The sequence below is a fragment of the Nasonia vitripennis genome, chromosome 4 (genome assembly GCF_009193385.2).
Source record: "Nasonia vitripennis strain AsymCx chromosome 4, Nvit_psr_1.1, whole genome shotgun sequence".
Taxonomy (NCBI): Eukaryota; Metazoa; Arthropoda; class Insecta; order Hymenoptera; family Pteromalidae; genus Nasonia; species Nasonia vitripennis.
Window position 1 is genome coordinate 15,282,491 of NC_045760.1, and position 19,693 is coordinate 15,302,183.

The 19,693-nt window shown below is 50.8% G+C and overlaps 1 protein-coding gene across 1 annotated transcript in view; it reads left to right on the forward strand.

Moving 5' to 3' along the window:
- LOC100679497 (ETS-like protein pointed) overlaps positions 1–19,693 on the forward strand; it is a 69,094-nt gene that overhangs the window by 15,118 nt on the left and 34,283 nt on the right. The window contains exon 3 of the mRNA XM_031929034.2: positions 1,812–2,046. Coding sequence (XP_031784894.1) covers positions 1,812–2,046 — 235 coding nt within the window. The remainder of the gene's footprint in view (positions 1–1,811; positions 2,047–19,693) is intronic.

The window sequence follows — 19,693 nt, forward strand, 5'->3', positions numbered from 1 at the left end:
GCGTCGGGTGTATAAATGGGGAGAGAAAGGGACGGTAGCCGGGCGGAGAGGATGTTTCTTGTGTAGCTCATTCGCCGCTCTTTCTTGGTACAGACGGGGGGAGAGAGAGAGAGAGAGAGAGAGAGAAAGAGAGAGCTTTTTGCGCGAGACCGCGACGATTATGTTTGCGATTGTGCGGGGGGAGGAGGGCTGTGCTATGCAGGACGGTTTCACTTTTACCGATCATCGGAAATATTTCCGCTGCTTCTGATCTCTGTACAACACTTGCGAAACAAAAAGTCCCGTCCGTTATTGAAGCCTTACATCTCTCGCCGAAGAGAGCGTGCACTGTATACGCGCGCGTGTGTGTGTGTATTACGGTCTCCTCTTTTTTCGCACTCTTTCACTCCACTTTTCAGACTCTTCGGTTCTTTGTCTTGGCTGCGGCGGCGGCGACCTCGTGCGTGTGTCTGTCTGTGTGTGTATACACTTGGCGCACATCCCTCTCCCCCTTCCTCGCGCGTTTCTCCTGTTTCGTCTTTCTTCCAGTTTCTTCGCTCTTTTTCTTCTCGTTTTCGCCAGCTCCGCTCTTTCTTATTATACGCTGCTGCTGTACACGAGGATGTGCACATCCCGTGGCCGATTTTCTTACCGATTCTTTGTGCGGCCACCAGCAGCACGGACTGCACGGGCTAAGAACCTTTGCGGCGCGCAGTGTTTTCGGTGCTCTGCTCTCGAGCATGCATGTATATTGTATATCTAACTCGCGCGGGGATTTCATTTCAGCGAAGAACGCCAACTCGGCTTCGATCTATAGCCGCGTTGATTCGTTATGATGTCATGCGCGCGCAGTTTTATGCAATAAAATGCGCGAGATAACGCGTTAAGCAATCCATGTAACTTGTTTGCTCCGCGTTAGATCTTGCCATTCGCTCATGGCGAATTGAGCTCTTCGAGGGAACAGGCTACACTATATATATATATATATATATATATATATATATATATATATATATATATATATATATATATATTATATATATATATATATATATATATATATATATCCGATAAGACCGCGCGGCGTGTATGTATATATAGTTTGAATCTTTCGGATGCTTCGCGCGATGATGAATCACACGTGTATAGCAAAGAAGCATCAGTTCGAGCGAACGGATATATAATTCTTTGATAATGATACACTTATTTTTGATATATACAGCGAACCGCCCGGCTATAAGTGTACGAACGCGGGCAGGAAACAGGAAAGCAAAAAACTAGCTCCGCCGGCGATTACACGAAATTTTGATAACGAGATTCATTCACTCATTCACTCCCGGAAACACGATTATACTCGCGCAGATTCCTATCTGTATATCGTACAGCGCGCGATACAGAACTATCGGAAATCCAAGAAATTCACGAAGATATGTGCATCAGCGAGCCAGGAAAAGTCTGTTTTCGATTCGCGAAGCTGTGAAATATGCAAACGCTGAATAATTATACACGCGAGTTTGCTCGCGCCGCTTCGTTGTACCGCTCATAATGAGCCGTAACGTCGTGACTCCGTGCCATTCGTTCAGCGACTCGTCCATTGATTCACGCCGCCTGTAAATGCTCGCGTTCGACGAAACAATAACGGTCCAAGAGCCAATAAAAGCGTCGCGTATAAATCCTAATAACGAAACAGTGTAGCACGCGAATCTCGCAAATTGATGTTTATCGCAACTGTTGTTTAAGCATATGCGCATATAGCGCAGGAATACATTATAATTTTGCACTTGTATATTATAAACATAATCTAATTTCGACGTACCTTTTGTTTTGCGCAGCGCGATGCTCGCGGCGTGGGCGGTTTGCTCGGCTGCGGCGGCATGGCCGGCGGCTTAGGCGGCATGTCCGGCAGCGGCATGATGATGATGATGGCCAAGTACATGAAGCAGGAACTGACCTCGGACGCCGAGGAGGAGGGCCTCGTGCCCAACATCCCCGGACGTTTCACCGGAGCTTTCGCTATGCGCAAGGTGCCTTCGCTCTCGGACCTCTCCGATCCGGAGAGTTCGCTTGGTGAGTGCTCTTCATTATTATAAAGTGATTTTTGATCTTTGATTTATCGTGCAAGGTAAGTGCCTCGTAAATAGCCCCCCCACGGTGCCACCATTATACGCCCCCGCACAAATATGGAATACATTTCGACCGAGCCTTTGTGATTCGACGCTAGTATAATAGACGGCCCGTAGTCCCGAAACAAACGGACGTAAAAAGCATCGAAGGCTCCCGTAGCAGATCGACACACACACACACACACACACACACACATAGACGTACGATGCGGGAGTATAGATGAAACGCGCGGCGCATACAGAGCATGATCCGAGACGCTCGCTGTACTCGGTCTATTAGGATTGATGACGGCGATTGCCGGCGCTGCGGAAGTTCGTTAAACGCACATGCATCTCGTAAGAAGACAAGCGCGTCGACTACACTGCGCTGCACACCCCCATTGACGTCGTCGTCTTGCGCGCTCTATCGACGCCCAGACTGTTTACGTGCGCGTAAACGAAACGCCGCGATCCCAATACTAATTTATATATCGCCGCTGTATTAGTAGTCGCGCGTACACTTCCTGTCTCACGGAAGCCGCAGGCATATGGACCGAAAATATGGGTAGCGTGAAGAATCGGATGAGCGAAGCGGAATCGCCGACGAGTTTATTGGAAAATTGGTATGGGAATCGTCGTGCCATGGAGAGCGTGACGCGAGTCATTCCTCTCCGTCACGAAGCGTGTGTATACGAGTCGAATTTTTCGGCGAGCGTTTTTATCAAACTGCAAGGCAAGCAGTCCGATATCGATTTCTATAGAGGCGTATATACTGTATAGACCGCTGACGACGACGAAAATTCTTCGAGGCTAATACGTGCACATGCGAAAGGAAACGAACTTTAGCGAAACGCCTGCGCGCAATTGCGCGCGCGCGAGGCCGTTTAATTGCGGGTAACGAGATAGCCGAGGAATAAAAAAAGGAGACTAGTAGCGCACGTAGACGTCGTCTCTATCGCGTTGCGCGCTCGCGCGCTATGAAAATGTAGCGAGAATTCACGAATTGGATAATCAGCAGCATCCTCATTAAAGCCCCCCACTGGACGCCCCCGTCTTCCCTTCTATCTGACTCGGGCCGCTTGACTAAGCGCATTCGTCTGGCGAACGCATCATGACCCACGTGCGCTGGACGCTGTGGACGAGCTATACTCTCTCTCTCTCTCTCTCTCTCTCTCTCTCTCTCTCTCTCTCTCTCTCTCTCTCTCTCTCTCTCTCTCTCCCTTTTTTTATTCGATTAACCGTGCAATCTCGCTTTTTCGTATGATCGTGAAAATATCCATCCGTCTATAATCCGTTAATACTTTAATTTCTCAATTGTAAAAATCTCTCTTGGCGTTTAGTCAGCGCGCAGCGTCGTGCGACACTGAAAAGCGCGCCTCGCTCACGCTCTCAATTAAGCGCGCGCTTCGCAATTAGCCGACAAGGCGAGCTTTTAATTTGTTTTGCGAAATTACGCCTTGTTGCACCCTGGAAAATCGTTTTCAAGATTACTCGCGGCGAGAGACGATTGAATTAGCTCCGCGCAGTCTTCCCGGTACACAACGTATTACGTGCGCGCTGCACATCGGGACGAAAATCGTAGGCGTCAAGAAAGAGAGTGCATGCGCGCGCACAATAACCGTAAACATTGCTCGTAATTTTACAATTAACGCCGCGCGAGCGCGCCGCACTGGCATTGTTCTCGTTTGCGCGCGACGTGTTGACCCGCTCGATAACAACGGAGCCGCGTAGGTTCTAGATCGATTTGTCACAACAGGGGAAAGACAAAAGCGCTGTGGATATAACAGCGTGCGCATTGTTCTCGTGCTTATCGAGCTTTTTGATTTTCGATTTTCAAGTCGTAGCAATTTGAGAGGAAACTAATTCGGCCGGGCTTTTTGCATCCGATGTATACAAAGTCGCCGGAAGTTGCAGCGGAACCGAGAGGTTTCGTTTTGTTCGATGCATCAAGCTCATTCACAGTCGATCGCGTCCTCGAAGATTCCGGACTATTAAGCCACGCAAATACGACCGCACTCTGTATCCGCTCTTATCCACGCCCACCGCCACCAATTAACAAAATTAATATCCCCTGCGCGCGAAGTGTGCTCGTCCGAGTTCACGGATCCGCACAGCCGTTGTCCTGTCCATGTACGAGTACAGAGAAAAAAGTTGCCGCTGAAGACGGGTCTGGTTCACGTGTACCGTGAATCCCGAGTCGCGCGGAAAAACCTCGAGAGCGAGCTACATGGAAAAGGGTCCGTTCGATCGTCGGCCGGTGCGCCTCGGTTATCTGGTATACCGGATAAACGGAGACCGTATACGTGTCCGAGATAGACGAGAGCTTGAACTCTCCTCTCGAGGCCGCCTTGCGTGTGTGTAGGTTAGGCGCTGTCTGGTGCGAAGCCTTTTTTTCACTGGCCGCTTGCGTGTACGTTATACGTCGCGGCGGACATGCGCCATCTGCTCTCTTTCTCCTCAAATCTCGCTGACGGCGTCGGGTTCATCGCGCGGGCTAAATCAGAGTTCCCTTGAAAGTTGATTGCTCTCTCTCTCTCTCTCTCTCTCTCTCTCTCTCTCTCTCTCTCTCTCTCTCTCTCTCTCTCTCTCTCTCTCTCTCTCTCTCTCTCTCTCTCTCCGGCGTCGTTGCGGCGCGTAATTTCAAAAACGAGATTCTTCATTAGTCGCGTGCAACGATGAGACGCGCGACTATTCTCTGAAAAGCGTCACATACCTGCGTCCGCCCGTACGATGTACAGTGTACACAGATGAGGGGTCGGGAAAAAAAGAAGTTTTATATTTGATTAATACACCCAATATTTACCCAAGCTTGCGGGTAAACTTGCATAAGCTAGCCGATGCTCGTATTCTCATGCGTGTAAAACTCGCTGTTTATCCTCTATACACTGCAATAGGCTCGCCTCTCTCTCTCTCTCTCTCTCTCTCTCTCTCTCTCTCTCTCTCTCTCTCTCTACGTCTCGCTCATTCTCTGTCCGGTCCCTATATACACTCCGTGAAAGGCTTCATTGACGACAATGCCGCAGGAGAGCCGCCGCTCAATTACGTATATAGCCCGTGCGTCGTCGCGCGGCCACTTACTCTCGCTTCTTCAAAAGCGAAAAATCTCGTTTCGAAAATACACAGAGAGTGAGGGCTGTAGTGTGTGTGTGTGTGTGTGAGAGCGAATAATGCGCATTCAAGGCCCTGTGGCGAAAGGGCGCAAAAACCGCAGGGCGGTTGCGAGATTAAAAAAGAGAAGAGAAAAGAGCAGTGGAAAGTACACGATCGCGCCGCAGCTCCTGAGCCTTTAGTTCGTAACGCGAAATTTTTTTCGTTCTCACGTTCTCGATTGATTCCTCGTCGCCGAGCGCTGAAAGCCGATCGGATGCGTGCGCGCAGTGTATAGTATATAAAGCTCGTTGCGTGCGAGAGCTTGATTCTCTCTCTCTCTCTCTCTCTCTCTCTCTCTCTCTCTCTCTCTCTCTCGCTCTTTCGTGTATATCCTCTGTGTGGGCTGCCGCTTTTTTTCATTTCGAGACTTTTGAGCGACGGTAATAAAGGATGCTCGTGCATCTCTTTTCTTCTGGCTCATTAACGCGTCTCTTTCTCTCTCCGCGCGATGGAAAAGCGAGGGATAATTTCGTCGGGCAGCTATAAGCTAGTGTTTTTCTTCTCGCCGACGTCGGCGACGATTATTTCGTTAAAGACGCCGGGATTGATCGCGGCGAAAAAAAGAGCCAGAAAACGACGACGAGATGCGCGTATTGATTACGATTTAAGTGGCAGGATGCGGAAAAGGGGAAAAAAGTCCCCGAGACCGTTTTCAGTTAACAGTTTTTCGTCGGTTCCGGAGGAATCCGTCGACTACGCTCCGCTGCAGTCGTACAAATATTTTAGTTAAACATCGAGCTCGCGCGCGTCGTCATCGTGACTGAAGTTTTTTTCTTTTGAGTAGCGGCGGTGATTCCCAGAAAGGATTACATAGTTAAGAGAGAGGGACCCTTATCAGGCCTAATCGCCGCGCCAATTGAAACTAATCGATTCTCGAAGAAACACTCGCCTAAGCGTTTCGTTCTTACGCGTAAATATTTATCTTTTTATTCTTATCCGCATATTACACTCTTTTGCTTTTTCGCGACGCGCGCCCTATTTGGTTAATTCCTTTCTAGTTTACAACCGGAGCTGATTGAAAAACGAGCAGCGAGCGTGATTTCGTTCACGAATATTGTTTCGACGATTATTACGCAATCGCATATCCCAAAGCGTCTCCGAGAAAGCATACCGCGACGGTTATGGCATCGGTTTTTTCCCTACATACAGTACACGTCATGCGATCTCTCCCGATATATCTACGAGCGCCAGATAATACGCGGAGCTCCTCGAGTACCTAATAAAATCATTATCGCGCGTCGAGCTCAAAAATATTTCATCAATATGAAAAGTACACAGTCATAGTCCGATATTACTCGCCAACCGATACCGCCACATTCCTTCGAAATCTTTCGCTAATTATCCTGTCGGAAAAACGAACGGACGTCCGAAAAAAGAGCGCAACCCGCGTGTTCGAAGTACACGTATAAATATAGGGAGCGCGCGTGCAGATAACCGTTCCGCGAAGCGCTGCAATCTACGCTGCTCGAATATAATTTTTATATATGAAGCGCACACTTTCCTCCTCGGCTGCACTTACTCATATTGTAAATATGTATACGCGAGCGCAGGCAGCGTCGAGCCCGCTGCGATGCCCTTCCCACGCGCGCGAATCTCTCGCCGCTGCTTTTGAGGAGATTATACCTCCTCTATCGGGCTTCTTTTTTCGATACTTTCGCTTCTCTCTATGCACTGCGCAGCCCATTAACGAGCATCGCTCGGCGACTCCTTTCATTCATACGCATACATCACCGAAACTCTCGCGCTCGTACACGCCTCGATCGAAAGCTTTTCCTTCTCTATCCCAACGTAGAGTGCCTCTTGTGGCCTTTCATCGCGTAATATTTCCTCACGGCGCATTTTTAAGCGTAGTAAACAAATATCGCAATCGCGCATCAATGAAACGTATTATACACGAATGGTTGCGGCTTTCGCGATCGGTGTCTGCATCTGTCGGCGATCGGTCAAAGCGCGGCGGTTCGATGAGCCGCCCATAGGTAGCGCGGTGCGCTTCGATCGAGCCTCTGCCGTCGGTAAGTCAGGAAACGACAGCTGGCGCGCTTCTTGTATAAGTGGCTGCGCGCAACTCTTTGCGTTTTCATCGATGGACGGACCGGATAACAGGCTAGCGGAAGCGGCGCTGGAGTTGCCGCGGAGGTACATGGTATACGCTGTAGTATAGCTGCTGCTTCGCGAATTTTGCTTTATCTCCTGATACCTCATTTCGGATTTTGTAAATGACCTCGCGGAGCTGGAATTACAGCGGCCGTCTCGTAAACGCTGCCTGGTAGCTTTTTGGGTTTCCCCTTCGGCGCGTTTCCTTTTTTACGCGTCGGCGATGTACCTCCATGCCTCCCATTGTCCAGCAATTTTCCTCGCGTCTGCTCGCCAACGTCGCTCATATATAGAAATAGTCGACTTGGTGCCCCGTCGTATAGCGGACGCGTACCGGTCACCCACTGTACGCCGTACATTACAACGCTCGCTCGAAGAAAGTCAGTCGAGCGCGATGACTACTATCCAAAATGTATCCCCCTATTACGTATATTGTTCACCGCATCCCAGCGTATCCACTCGTTCATGTCTCCCCTCGCGTTATACTCACGTGCAGCAGGGCGCACATTCGTGTGTTGGGCACCTGTGGCTATATCCCCGATTCATAGCTGTTGCTGCCCCCTTTTCTGCGCCGGGGGGCAGCAACAGGTAGCCAGCAGTCTTCGCATGTGAGTTTCTCTCTCTCCGCTTTGTGTGCTGCAGCGTATATTCCTACATTGTGTGCGACGCGGCCGAGCGGACAGGATGCGTTCACCTGACGCGATTTTCAACCATCGAATTTTTGCTCCTCATAGGAATAAGAGGGAGAGAGATATGAAAGTGCTGCTGCATACGCGTCTGTTTTTAAGAGGCTTTTTATCGCGCGAAATTACGCTCAAAAGTTCGAGCTTGCTCGAGCAATAAAAACGAGCCGACGACTTCCTGTCTATCATCAGCGGCGTTTCTGAAATCCTAGAATATAAATCTAGGGGCACGCGGACAGCCCGAAACTATCGCTGTGTCGGAAATCATAGCCTTCACGAAATCCGGGGCGACTTTCTCCCGCTGGCTCGCGCGCACATATGGTCTTCGGACTATATAATACACAGCTCGTTTCGTCGGTTCATCGCCGAAAAATCCAGCCGACCGCCGTTTCCTGTGCGCACCTGACCCGCCCCGCTGTATACTCTCTCGGCGCGAAATTAATTTAGCGCAGAGATACGCGTGTACAGTGAAGGAGGAGGAGAAAAAAAAGTGCACGAGGGGCGTAAAAAGGGGGATGGGGGGGGGGCACATAAACATAACGCGTTTTCTCGCTACCGCTTCTGCGCGCACATTCTATTAAAGGCGTGTACAGTGCACGCCGTACGCGCGGCAATTACCATTGCGCGTCCCTTTTTCTCGGCGCGTAATGACGTCTTCTTCTAGGTAAATGAAAATCGGCCGGCGCGCACTCACGCGTATAGCGTATACGAATAACCGACGATAAATTCGCCCCTATGTACGGTCCGGCTGAGCTCCCCCCCCCCCCCCTCGCGATGCATGTGCTGCAGTAGCGCCGCTTTTTCTTTATCTCGTCCTCTGCAGCGCGCAAAAGGAGAACAGAGGACGTCGAACGAAGAGAGGAGAAGAGACGATGACGAGCGCATCAAAGGGAGAGAATCGATCGGAGGACGAAGAAGAAGAAGAAGAAGTAGCGGCGGCGAGCGAAAGGAAGTGAGCCGCTCGCGGCGGCCGGTCGAGGGGAAGTCGGGGACCCCCACTCGAGGCTCGAGTAGCCACGCGAGTTCATTCATGAGATCGTGGGAACGTGTCTTGCGGAGGACCGCTTTACCTTCGTCTTCTCCCCTCCAGCGGCTTTTCGCTCTTTCTTCGCTCCCCTCCGCCTCCCCCTCCGCCTCCCCCTCCGCCTCCTCCTCTTGCTCTGGAGAACGGCTACTCTCTTGCCATTATCTCGTTTCGTCCTCGTTTCGCAGGAGCTCTCCCTTGCACAATGCCGACGCCGCTCTTTCTCGCGCAGGGGGCATCCACACCGCTGCTCGTTTGCGAATTTTCGATTTGGAAAAAAACCGGCTAGCTCTGCACACATAGGCGCCTAAGTGGAAAATGAAGCAGTGCGAGCCCCGGTTATAATCGGCTCGAAATGTGTCCGGTCGATTATTAGCGTGCATAATCAGGCTCCGCGGGGAAAACTCGAAAATTACTCTCATTCGCGCACTGCGCACACGTCCGTTGTGCGCTCGCGGGCAGCCCTCGCGCGCGGTGCACAACCTGCTCTCTCTCTCTCTCTCTCTCTCTCTCTCTCTCTCTCTCTCTCTCTCTCGCTCTCTCTCACCTCGCGCGGCTGCTGCTGTCGGAGAAGTTACGTCATCCCTCTCTCTGTCTCTCGTCACCGGAAGTCGAGAGTCTCTCGAGTCGCTCGCCGATTTCCTTTCGAAATCAATGGCCGTTTTTCCAGACAGCTGTCTTCTGTCACTCGGCTGCGCGCGCCGGAAAGTATAGTAGTCCCCGGTTCCATTCATTGTTTCTCTGTACCACTCGCGCGTGAGGCGGCCGCCGTTTTCCCTCCTCCTCCTCCACCTCCTGCGTAGCCGAGGGCGGCGATTCGATTCATTCACGACTTTTAGAGAAACTCGCGTGTAGCTGTACGTTATACTCCGATCGTTGCGCGATAGCATTCGCGGAGCTCCTTTTACAAGCGAGAGTAGCCTGCGTGTAAACGATATGTATCGGCTGCTGCTGGCTGCTGAGGTGTATTATATATGTTGGCCGCTATCTCTCGTTGTGTGCGCGCGCTTTTATATCCGCTACTGCCTGCGGAATACATACCGGCATATCGATCAATATTTCGCCGGATGAAAATAAAGAATTCCGCGAGCACGCGCGGCTTTACGACGGGGAAATTAAAAACGTTCCCATGCTCGGCGCTCCCGAGCGCGCACAAAAGAGCACAAAAGAGACCTGATAGCTCTTTATAGTAATAAATAAATTTATCGACACAATTAAGCGCAGCAGCAGCAGCAGCAGCGGTTTCCTCTCTCGGAGGAGCTAATAACGATCGGCGATTCAGAGCCGATATTAGGTCTCCAGCCCAACTTACGGCTCTTCCTCGAATAGCAGTAGCCTTTATCAGAGCAAGCTACTGCCGCGCTCGCGTTATAAATTGAGCCGCGGCTACTTGTAATTTTTACGTTATTATGCGAACGCGCCTGGTGTATAATATGCATAGCGCAGGAGCTGCCGGACACCGGGGACATAATTGCTGGCCGCTACGCTCGTTTGCTCTATTTTTCTCTCCGGGCTTCTTATTGTCGGACGGCAGCCTCTTGTTCGCCGCCACTGCTGCGGGCAGTCCCGCATGTATCTCTCTCTCTCTCTCTCTCTCTCTCTCTCTCTCTCTCTCTCTCTCTCTCCAGCGAGAGTAGGTTCTTTATTTCGGAGACTGAAATATAACGCTTCGGCCAGTGCGATAACAGTCCGCTCGGCCCCAAGGGCGTGTGTGTGCATTGTAATGGAGCGTATAAACCATTATACGCCGAGATCTTCGAGTGTGTACGAGACAAAAATCACTCGAATCTCCTGCATACCCGTGTAATACAAGCATCGAGAAGTAGATCATTAATTAGCCGAACGTCATTGGCTCACCACGCATACAGCGGAGCAAAGCGTCTTTCGCACGCTCCATCCCGCACCTCTGCAGCCGCCGCATTTCTTCGTCGTTCTCCTTTCTCTCTCTCTCTCTCTCTCTCTCTCTCTCTCTCTCTCTCTATGCGCTCACCGCCGCTTTACTGCTTCCTCACTCGCGTTTCTCTATTTGCCTCTCGTTACCGATCTGTGAATGAAGTTTCTTCTGGCAGCGGGCGCGCGCGCGCGCGTCCATTCTCCGCTGCATCACGCGTATTTCCCGCTGCAGCCGCGCTCGGAGCTACCGATGCACAGTACATTCATTATTCGAAGCTACGGCCGCGCGCAGGTGTACTATCCCCACTGCGAGATCGCCGCGCGGATACACACACGCTAGGGAAGCTTATGGATTTTTAATCGTTCTCGCGGATAGCGGCCGCGACGAGCTTTTCCCCGAAATACGTTATAAACAACAACGACGACGAGGAGGACAACGGGATCCTCCGGCGGCGCATAGAGGGGCGCTGTCGAACTTTATTTAGCGTGACTGCCAATTTCACCGGAAACGGCCGACGGCTACTTGCTCCGCTTTATATACTGTGTATAAACGGAGAGCTGTGAGATATCGGCATATTGCGCACTGCGAAATCAATTTCCGCCGCGGCGCGAGAGAGCATCATCGCACACGAGCGTTTACGAGCATCGTCCTCGTATGGAACTTAACGCTTTGTCGTGTAACGCGTGTTTGCGAGTCACCTCTAGAATCATCGTCAGCTCGTACGAGCGGAAATGCCTCGTATAAAGCAGCAGCTCTCTCGGTTCGAAAACAATCTGCATTACCTCGGCGATAGATCCAGAGGGAAAGAGTAGCCATCGCCTCGTGTAAACGACGTCCGTCGTATGAAGCATCCCCGCGCCGCGAGAGAGCATAACGAACATAATTCCCTCGCGCCTCGGCTTCTGGTTTTGAGCGCCGTCCATATACGCCTGCTCGATACGGAAAGGGAGAAAAACGAAGAAAGGGCGTGGAGAGAGAGAGAGAGAGAGAGAGAGAGAGAGAGAGAGAGAGAGAGAGAGCGAGAGGACTACTATGCTAGAAGGACGCGCAAGCGAGCGAGAGAGGGAGATTATGGAGCTGATAATGGGGCCGGGGTCCTTGCTCCCAGCGAATTGCCGGGTTCATTCATCTCCCGCGCCGGGGAAAAACTAGAAACACTGCCTCTCGCGTGCGCGCTGCCAGTGGTGCAGGTGCGGATTTTATAGTTTGGACTTTTCTAGCTGCACCTGCTATACGCGCATTACATTATACATGCGCGAGAGATGAGTCGTTAAGGGAGCGCTTTTTTTGCTCTCAAACTGTCGGGATTTTCCGGGGCCTGGAAAAATTGTGGCTTATTTATGGCTGCAGTGTGTTTTTGCCCGACCGCCGGGGTATGAGTAATGATACACTCGCTCGAAAACTATATAACGAAGCAATTTTACGCGCGATAAAGCGCGCTTTGTATATGATACGAATTTCGCCGAGTTATTTCCTCGACAGAGAGAGAGCGAGAGAGAGAGAGAGAGAGAGAGAGAGAGAGAGAGAGAGAGAGAGCGATAACAATCTTGCGTATACGCGTGTGTGCTCGAAGAAACGTTGCAAACTATCTTGGTTATACGCCCGTTAACACCTACTTTTTATATACGCGCCGCATCTCGTTAAAACGCCTCTAATAACACGTGCACACACATAGATATTCGAAAAATCGCCGAGGCTACTTTTTCAATTGCCCGCGGCTCGTATATACTTGCGAAATCGCGGCCGCTCGGAGAAAAAGACGTACGCGCGCTTGTGTGTGTGTGTGTGTGTGTGTGTGTGTGTGTGTGTGTGTGTTATTCTGCGTTGCGTTATCGTCGCCAGGTATAGAGCGCGCAGGACGATAACGAGCGTACTTTGAGTCGTCGAAAGGCGTTTCGCTCGCTCACTTTGTACGGCAAATAGTGCCGCGTTTTTGCCGATGATTTCTTATCTCGCTCTCTCACTCTGCAGACAGCGACTTTCTTTCCTATAGCTTGACTCCTTCGCTTCGCGCGCACTTATGTATCGCGAATACGCATGTTGTTGCGCCGCGGCGACTCGTTATTAGCGAAATTGCAAGCGGTGAGCTACTCTCGCGAGAGCCACTATATTTTCGCGCGAGCTCGCGCGTATAATTTGCTACTTCGCGCGCGATGTACTCTCTCTCTCTCTCTCTCTCGCGCGCGCGCGCGAGCGCGAGCGGCATTGAGATTATCGCGTGTATAAGAAGCAGTGCAAGTGCGCTGTAGAGTGAGAGAGAGAGAGAGGGACAAGGAGAGTATGCTGGTGTGTATATATACGTATAATAAAGGCAACGGCTTCTCGGAAATTAAAAGGATTGTTATTCGCGTTTAATGCCCGCTTGCGAAATGCCGGTCTTGTGGCAAATTAAATTCGCGCAAGCGGCTGTACCCAATATTTCTCGAATCAATCGCCGCGCCGAGGAAAAAAGTTTTACTGCTCCTCTGAATATCCATTTCTCGTGGAAGCCAGTGAATTGACAGCTGCAACAATGTTAATGTATCCTCGCGAACACAACAACTCCGTGTATATTATATCAAAACGTAAAATCTCGAATGCGAGCAATAACATCTCGGGGCTGCAACCAGACGCGTCGTCGGCCTTATCATCCCCCGATGCGAAAAGAAATACACAACCTGCCCGCAAGTCCGACGTATATGAGAGATGCGAGAGAGAGAGAGAGAGAGAGAGAGAGAGAGAGAGAGAGAGAGAGAGAAGAAAAGAAACAGCGGAAAGACGCCCTTGGCTAGGCGCAGCATTAGAGGCACGCGCGCACCAGGTGCATCGCGGTACGAGGGAAGGAGGAGGAGCAGTAGTACTGCGCGAGCGAGGCTTTTGCTTGCTTTTTATGCCTCCATGCAGTCTATACATACATACACACGCGTGCACGGCGGCCGCCGCGAGTCGATCAGCCGGTTCGATAATGAAGCACTTCTCGATTTGCATAAATTAACTGCCCCGCCGCTCGATATTCCTGCTCCCCTTGGTGCATATTGTAATAGCCGCCGCGATGCACCGCGTTGTTTCAATCTCCGCGTGCTCCTGTTCTATATATATATATATATATATATATATATATATATATATATATATATATATATATATATATATATATATATATATAGCCTATACGCAGCGCGATGATGCTCCGCGCGGAATTAACAGCCTCGTTATTCGTCCATTTTGTGAACGGTGCTGCTATGTATTTCGAAAAACCGTAGTGGCTATCGGTATACCCATAAAGCGCTGAACATTTCATTAACTTGCGCCGCGCCGCGGTGAAATACGTTATGCCGCGAGGGCGTGTCCTCTGTATATACTGATGCAGCTTCTGTGCTGCGGCTTTCTCACAGATTTTACGCTACTGTCGCTTACGTACACTGTATACGTATTTCTCAATTTTTCCCTCCGACTACAGCAGCAATCGTTCGATACGATCGAAAGATACCTATCTGTACACACGCGCTCGGGGGACGAGAGAGTTTGATATCGAGAGGTGGCCGCAGTGCGCCGTGTATATCGGAGTGTCTCTCTCGCGTTTTATATATATATTTATTGAGTCGTCGTTTTTTGGACAAAGAAATGCCACTGCGCCTGCTCGTAAAACGCGTTTACTACTTTTTAAACAGATTACGCTTGCTTGAGTATACGTTGCGTAATAAAATAACCGCGAGCAGTGTAGAGCCTAACGACGAAGGAATATATAAATTCGGTTTGAGGGGGGAAAAATTTCCGCGCGCAAGTTTTTATTCAAAAAGCCGCGCGCAGCTTGCACAACCTTTATTTAATTAATCGCCGCTCTCGCTACAATATTTCTTGCTCCGCGCGCCGAGACCGCAGAAAGAGAGAAATAAAGAGAGAGAGAGAGAGAGAGAGAGAGAGAGAGAGAGAGAGAGAGAATTATCGAACTGGGGTTTCTCGCGTCATTGTACATGCGACTTGTCGAATCGTAATTTTGTAGCGCCAAGTATGTATTAGTATACCAAACGGAGACTCGCGCGCCACTTCCTTCCTGCTGTGGTTTTGACTCGGCCCTTATCAAAGCGCTCGTACGCACATACGCCGCGCACGCGATAAACGTTCACGCGCAGCAGAACTACTGTTAATTGGTAGCGCTCCCGCTATCGGAACATATATATATAATATCCTCCGCGCGATTCTAGAATAACTTGCGGTTATGGGCTTGATTTTGATATCCGCTTTGGTTATTACACATTTCGCTCGATCGCATAGAGGCCGTAATAGCGGACACTTTACCTCGACAGCCTGCTCCATAAACCGCGAAAAATCCAGGATGAGCGTTAAACGCGTGTAGGTCTCATATCCACAAAGGATCGCCCCCGGCGCTGAACGACGGGCTTTTCGCTCCTTTTGGACGATTCCCGCGAGTCGATGATCATCGCTCTCGCTCGCTCGCGGTAACTGTATCGCTGCTCGCTCTATGCAGATGACGGACCGCCAGAGAGAGAGAGAGAGAGAGAGAGAGAGGCTGCACTGCGGCTTCGGACGTTTAGCGATCGCGGTTATAATCGCTCTCCCGTTTCTCATTTTTGCGCTACAGCGCACTCACGATAGGGCCGCTATCTCGGGCTGAAAAGCATAATTAATAACGCGTGCGCGGGAGCGAGTTATCGCGGCTCCGATGCGGATACACACTGCTGGGCTTTTTCGCTTTTGCGCGGGTAATTTTCCAAAACGACAGAGTCGAGAAGTGCAGCGGCCTGGTAAAAAGCGGATCCATCGAGAGCATCGCAGCGTCGTGTCTCAATCCGATTCCCGGGAGACGTACAATCACGCTATAGGAGAGAGAAGGACTGCGGCGCGCGTACGTAATCGCAGAGTGCCACGCGTCGGTCATCATCGCGCCGCAGTGCGCTGCGTATTCCAAATCGAAGTAATAACAACAATAAGAAAAAGAAGCGCACGCGCAGAAGTTATCCTCTCTCTCTTTCTCTGCGCGCGCGATCATTAGCTTTGCGGCGCATCTCGCGAGGAGTTCGATAGCCTCGGTAATGACTAGCGGCAGGACGTTAGGCAAATAAAGTAGCGAAATAAATAATTGACGCCGCCGCGTGCCAAACGAGTTTCTGTGTAGCCGGTTGCGCTCTCCCTCTCTCTCTCTCTCTCTCTCTCTCTCTCTCTCGCGTGCGTAACGCCGCGGCTTTATGAATCTCGGTTTTTCTTTCCTCTGCGCGCGGCGGCTCTCGTTCAAATACCGAGCGCGCACCGCGACACTCCGCGTGTGCTTTAAAAGCTCCGAAAGTTCGAAACGCTTTAAAGCACGTATACCAAACGAGAAAATAAGCGCGGATCCGCATCATCCGATATCTCTCGGTTCTCGCGCGAGTCTAATACTCTCTCTCTCTCTCTCTCTCTCTCCGCACGAAGGGGAGTTTTAATAGCCAGCGGCGCAGCTCTCTCTCTCTCTCTCTCTCTCTCTCTCTCTCTCTCTCTCTCACAGGCCCGCGCGACGCAGTAGAACGAGTCTGTATCCCCGCGGGCGATACTCGTCAGCGGCGGCGGCGGCGGCGGCAGAGAGAAGGAGAAAAAGGAGGAGGAAGGAGCGCAGCCCGCGCGCGCGGAGCACACGCCAGGAGCTACGGTGGGGATGCGAGCCACGCGATCAAGATTTATTTATAAGTCGACTCGAGGAGCAAGTGCTCTCTCTCTTTCTGCTCCACTTGACTCGGCGGCGTCGTTGCTCCTTTTTCCGTGTCTTCCCTCCTCTCTCTCTCTCTCTCTCTCTCTCGTTCGCCGCTCGCTGCACTGTATCGCTCACTCGATCTATACAGCGCCGCGGACCTGTGTATATCCTTCTTATCTCGGAGAGCGCGCCTTCGAGGTGTATATATACTCGCTGCGGTAAGAGGACGCTTTTTCTTCCCCCTTCTTGAGTCTCTGCATTGGGATGTAAGCCGCTGAGTATGGTATATAAATCGGTCGGAGTAGAGAGAAAGAAAGCTTGTAGTTTTTGCCGGGAGAAACTCATTTCTGGTCTTGGTTAAACAAACAAAAGGAGGCCTGACGCTGATACGCGAAAAAGCCTCCGAGCGCACATGCACTGTACGAAGGAGAGAAGCGAGAGCTCGCTCGTATACACGTCTGACGGGCGCGCGAACGCCTCTTCCGTATATTTCGCGCGGACTCGCATAACGCCGTGCGCCGATGAAAGGATGTTATTTAATTTTGATTAATAGTTCCTCCGCTCGTATACACATCAGCACACATACTCACAGCCCGAAATGGAAGTTTCGCCGTGAAAAACGCCGGCGCGATGATGTTACCGTGCGCGAGTTTGCCGAAAGTTGATAGCGGTGCCGCTCGCTCGGAACAATGAGCCGCGAGAAACAGAGAGACTCGTGTGCCACCGCTATTACGGCAGAGACTAAAGCGCGTTCGCTTCTATATATGTATTACACACGCAGCCCGCGCGAGAGAGCGAGCGGATGCGAACGGCGTCCCGGAAATCGGCGAAAAAAAGTGCGATTGAATTACTGTCGATCGCCGCCGGGCACAACACCAAGCGCTAACGGGATCCGCACAACGAGCTTCTCTTTCGCGAGCGCAAGCGCGAGAGAGAGAGAGAGAGATGAGCTGCTACCGATGCCTTGTTCTCTCCCGGTTACGATTTCTCCGAAACTTTTCTCTTCTTTTTCTCGAGGCTTGATGTATGATAAAGTGTGTTACACGAAGGAGCGAATGTTTCTGGTGTACAACACATCCCCTGCAATCTCGGAGTCCGACTCGTTTCGACAAAGCTCCGCAGCGCAAAAGCAGTCCCGAAATAAATCCTTCGCGCGGCGCTGCACCTGCTCGTTCGCGAGAACAGGTTTCGGCCGATCCCTGGAGCTTTTATTTTAAAATTAGCCGATTCGCTTTCACAAACCGACTTGCGTTGTGCAGAGGCTGATGAAACCGCTGCGAGGAATCGGATGATTAAAAAGTGAACAAACAACAATGGAGTAGAGATAAAAGAAACTGCTTGTACGTGTATAAATCTCAATCATTCTCTTCGCACGAGACGCGCAAATGACGGCCATTACTCATCCGTGTCGAAATCCCTCAATATACGCACGAGGACGACTGCTGCGCGATAACGCGGCCATCGTCGTTATTCCCGCTTTCTATCTCCCTTCTGATTTCCTCTCCTCTTTCTCCTTCATTTCATTCGCACGCGCGTGTACGCGAGCTAAAAATCGAGCGCGAGGCCTGGATGGCAAACATTTCCCGAAAGCTCGCTGCTAGTGCAACCAACTCCCATCGCGAAATTAACTCGAAAGCAAATGTTGACCGAGCTCGCCAGCAGCTTCAACAACATAATTACAGCCCATCTCAGCTCGCTACTCCCGGGCATCGCGCCTAATAACCGGCAATATAACCCGGCCCACGCTAATCCTCGCGAAACTTGCGACGAAAATCAAACAGCAGATCCCTCTTTCTCTCCTCTCTCTCTCTCTCTCTCTCTCTCTCTCTCTCTCTCTCTCTCTCTCTCTCTCTCTCTCTCTGTCGGCCGTCGCAGTGCAGCTGCAAACAAAGCGAGTGTATATACAGTTGGTGCGTGGGTGCCGCCGGAGGAGGTTGGATGATCGCGACGCGGGAGGAGCCTGCGCGTCCAATCGCTCCGCGGCGATACCATTATCCTCGTTTCTCATTAGCTGCGAGCTTTCGAAGCTGCCGCTGCTGCTGCTACTGCTACTGCCTCTATAAACCTCTCTCGTACACACGCCTCGCTTTCTGCAGCCGCCGCCGCGAGTTCGTCAAGCCTCAAGGCTATACGCCGATATACGCGGCCGCCGCTTTGTTATGTGGACAGCTTGATTCGACCGTGAGATTTTCAGCTTTTTTTCTATCACGCAAGCGCAGGTTCTTTTTATCTCCTTTTCGCGCATTAACGAGCCGGATTCGTATCTATCTCCGCGCGATTGTTTCCCGCCTTGATGAGGATAATAGCTTTTTTTTCACTCCTTCGAGCTTCGTTTTCGCAGCCTCGAGTTCGAACGAAAGTTATGTGTGCTACAGCCTCCGGTTTTTACCCTCTCCACATCCACTATAGGACAATGCTATAATACGAGATTTACCGTTGCCGTGCGCGCGAAAAAATTAAAATGAAAATTGACGATTGCGCTCGCTCACACCCACAAGCGTGTATCCAACAAGTGTAAACGAACTCGATTCGTGTAATATGAAAAATCTCACGGCGAAATGACGGCGAGGCGTGACAGCGGGAGTATAATAAAACGCGCCGTGTAGTCCGCGTACACAACATGACGTCACCGCGGGCCGCCTAATTTACACTCCGTGAACGCGCGGCGAGTGCATTAGCTCGGAAAAATTAGCATAGGGGACAGGGAGACGAGAGGAGAGCTAATTATGATGGGGGAATTGAATTAATCCAAAGCGAAGGCTGTCTTTCTCTCTCCGCTCTTTTGTGCGGTTGCGACGAATTTATGCGCGCGCAAGCGACGGGCATACGTATATAAATAAAGGGCTTTGCATATTTATTACACCGCTTGCATGCGCTACTCGGGAGAAAATTTTAAATTTTGGAGAGCGAAAGGAGCGAGTGTTTCATCGAATTATACCGAAGGTCGATTTTTGTATTATTGTACTTATACAGAAGTCGAAATTATACACTAGCTCGAGCTCGGCTTGCATTAATGTAATTTTGCAAAAGTACGTATAATATCGAAATATGCTAATTTCGAAACTTTGTACCCTCCACAGTACTGCAAAACGCACCTTGGAA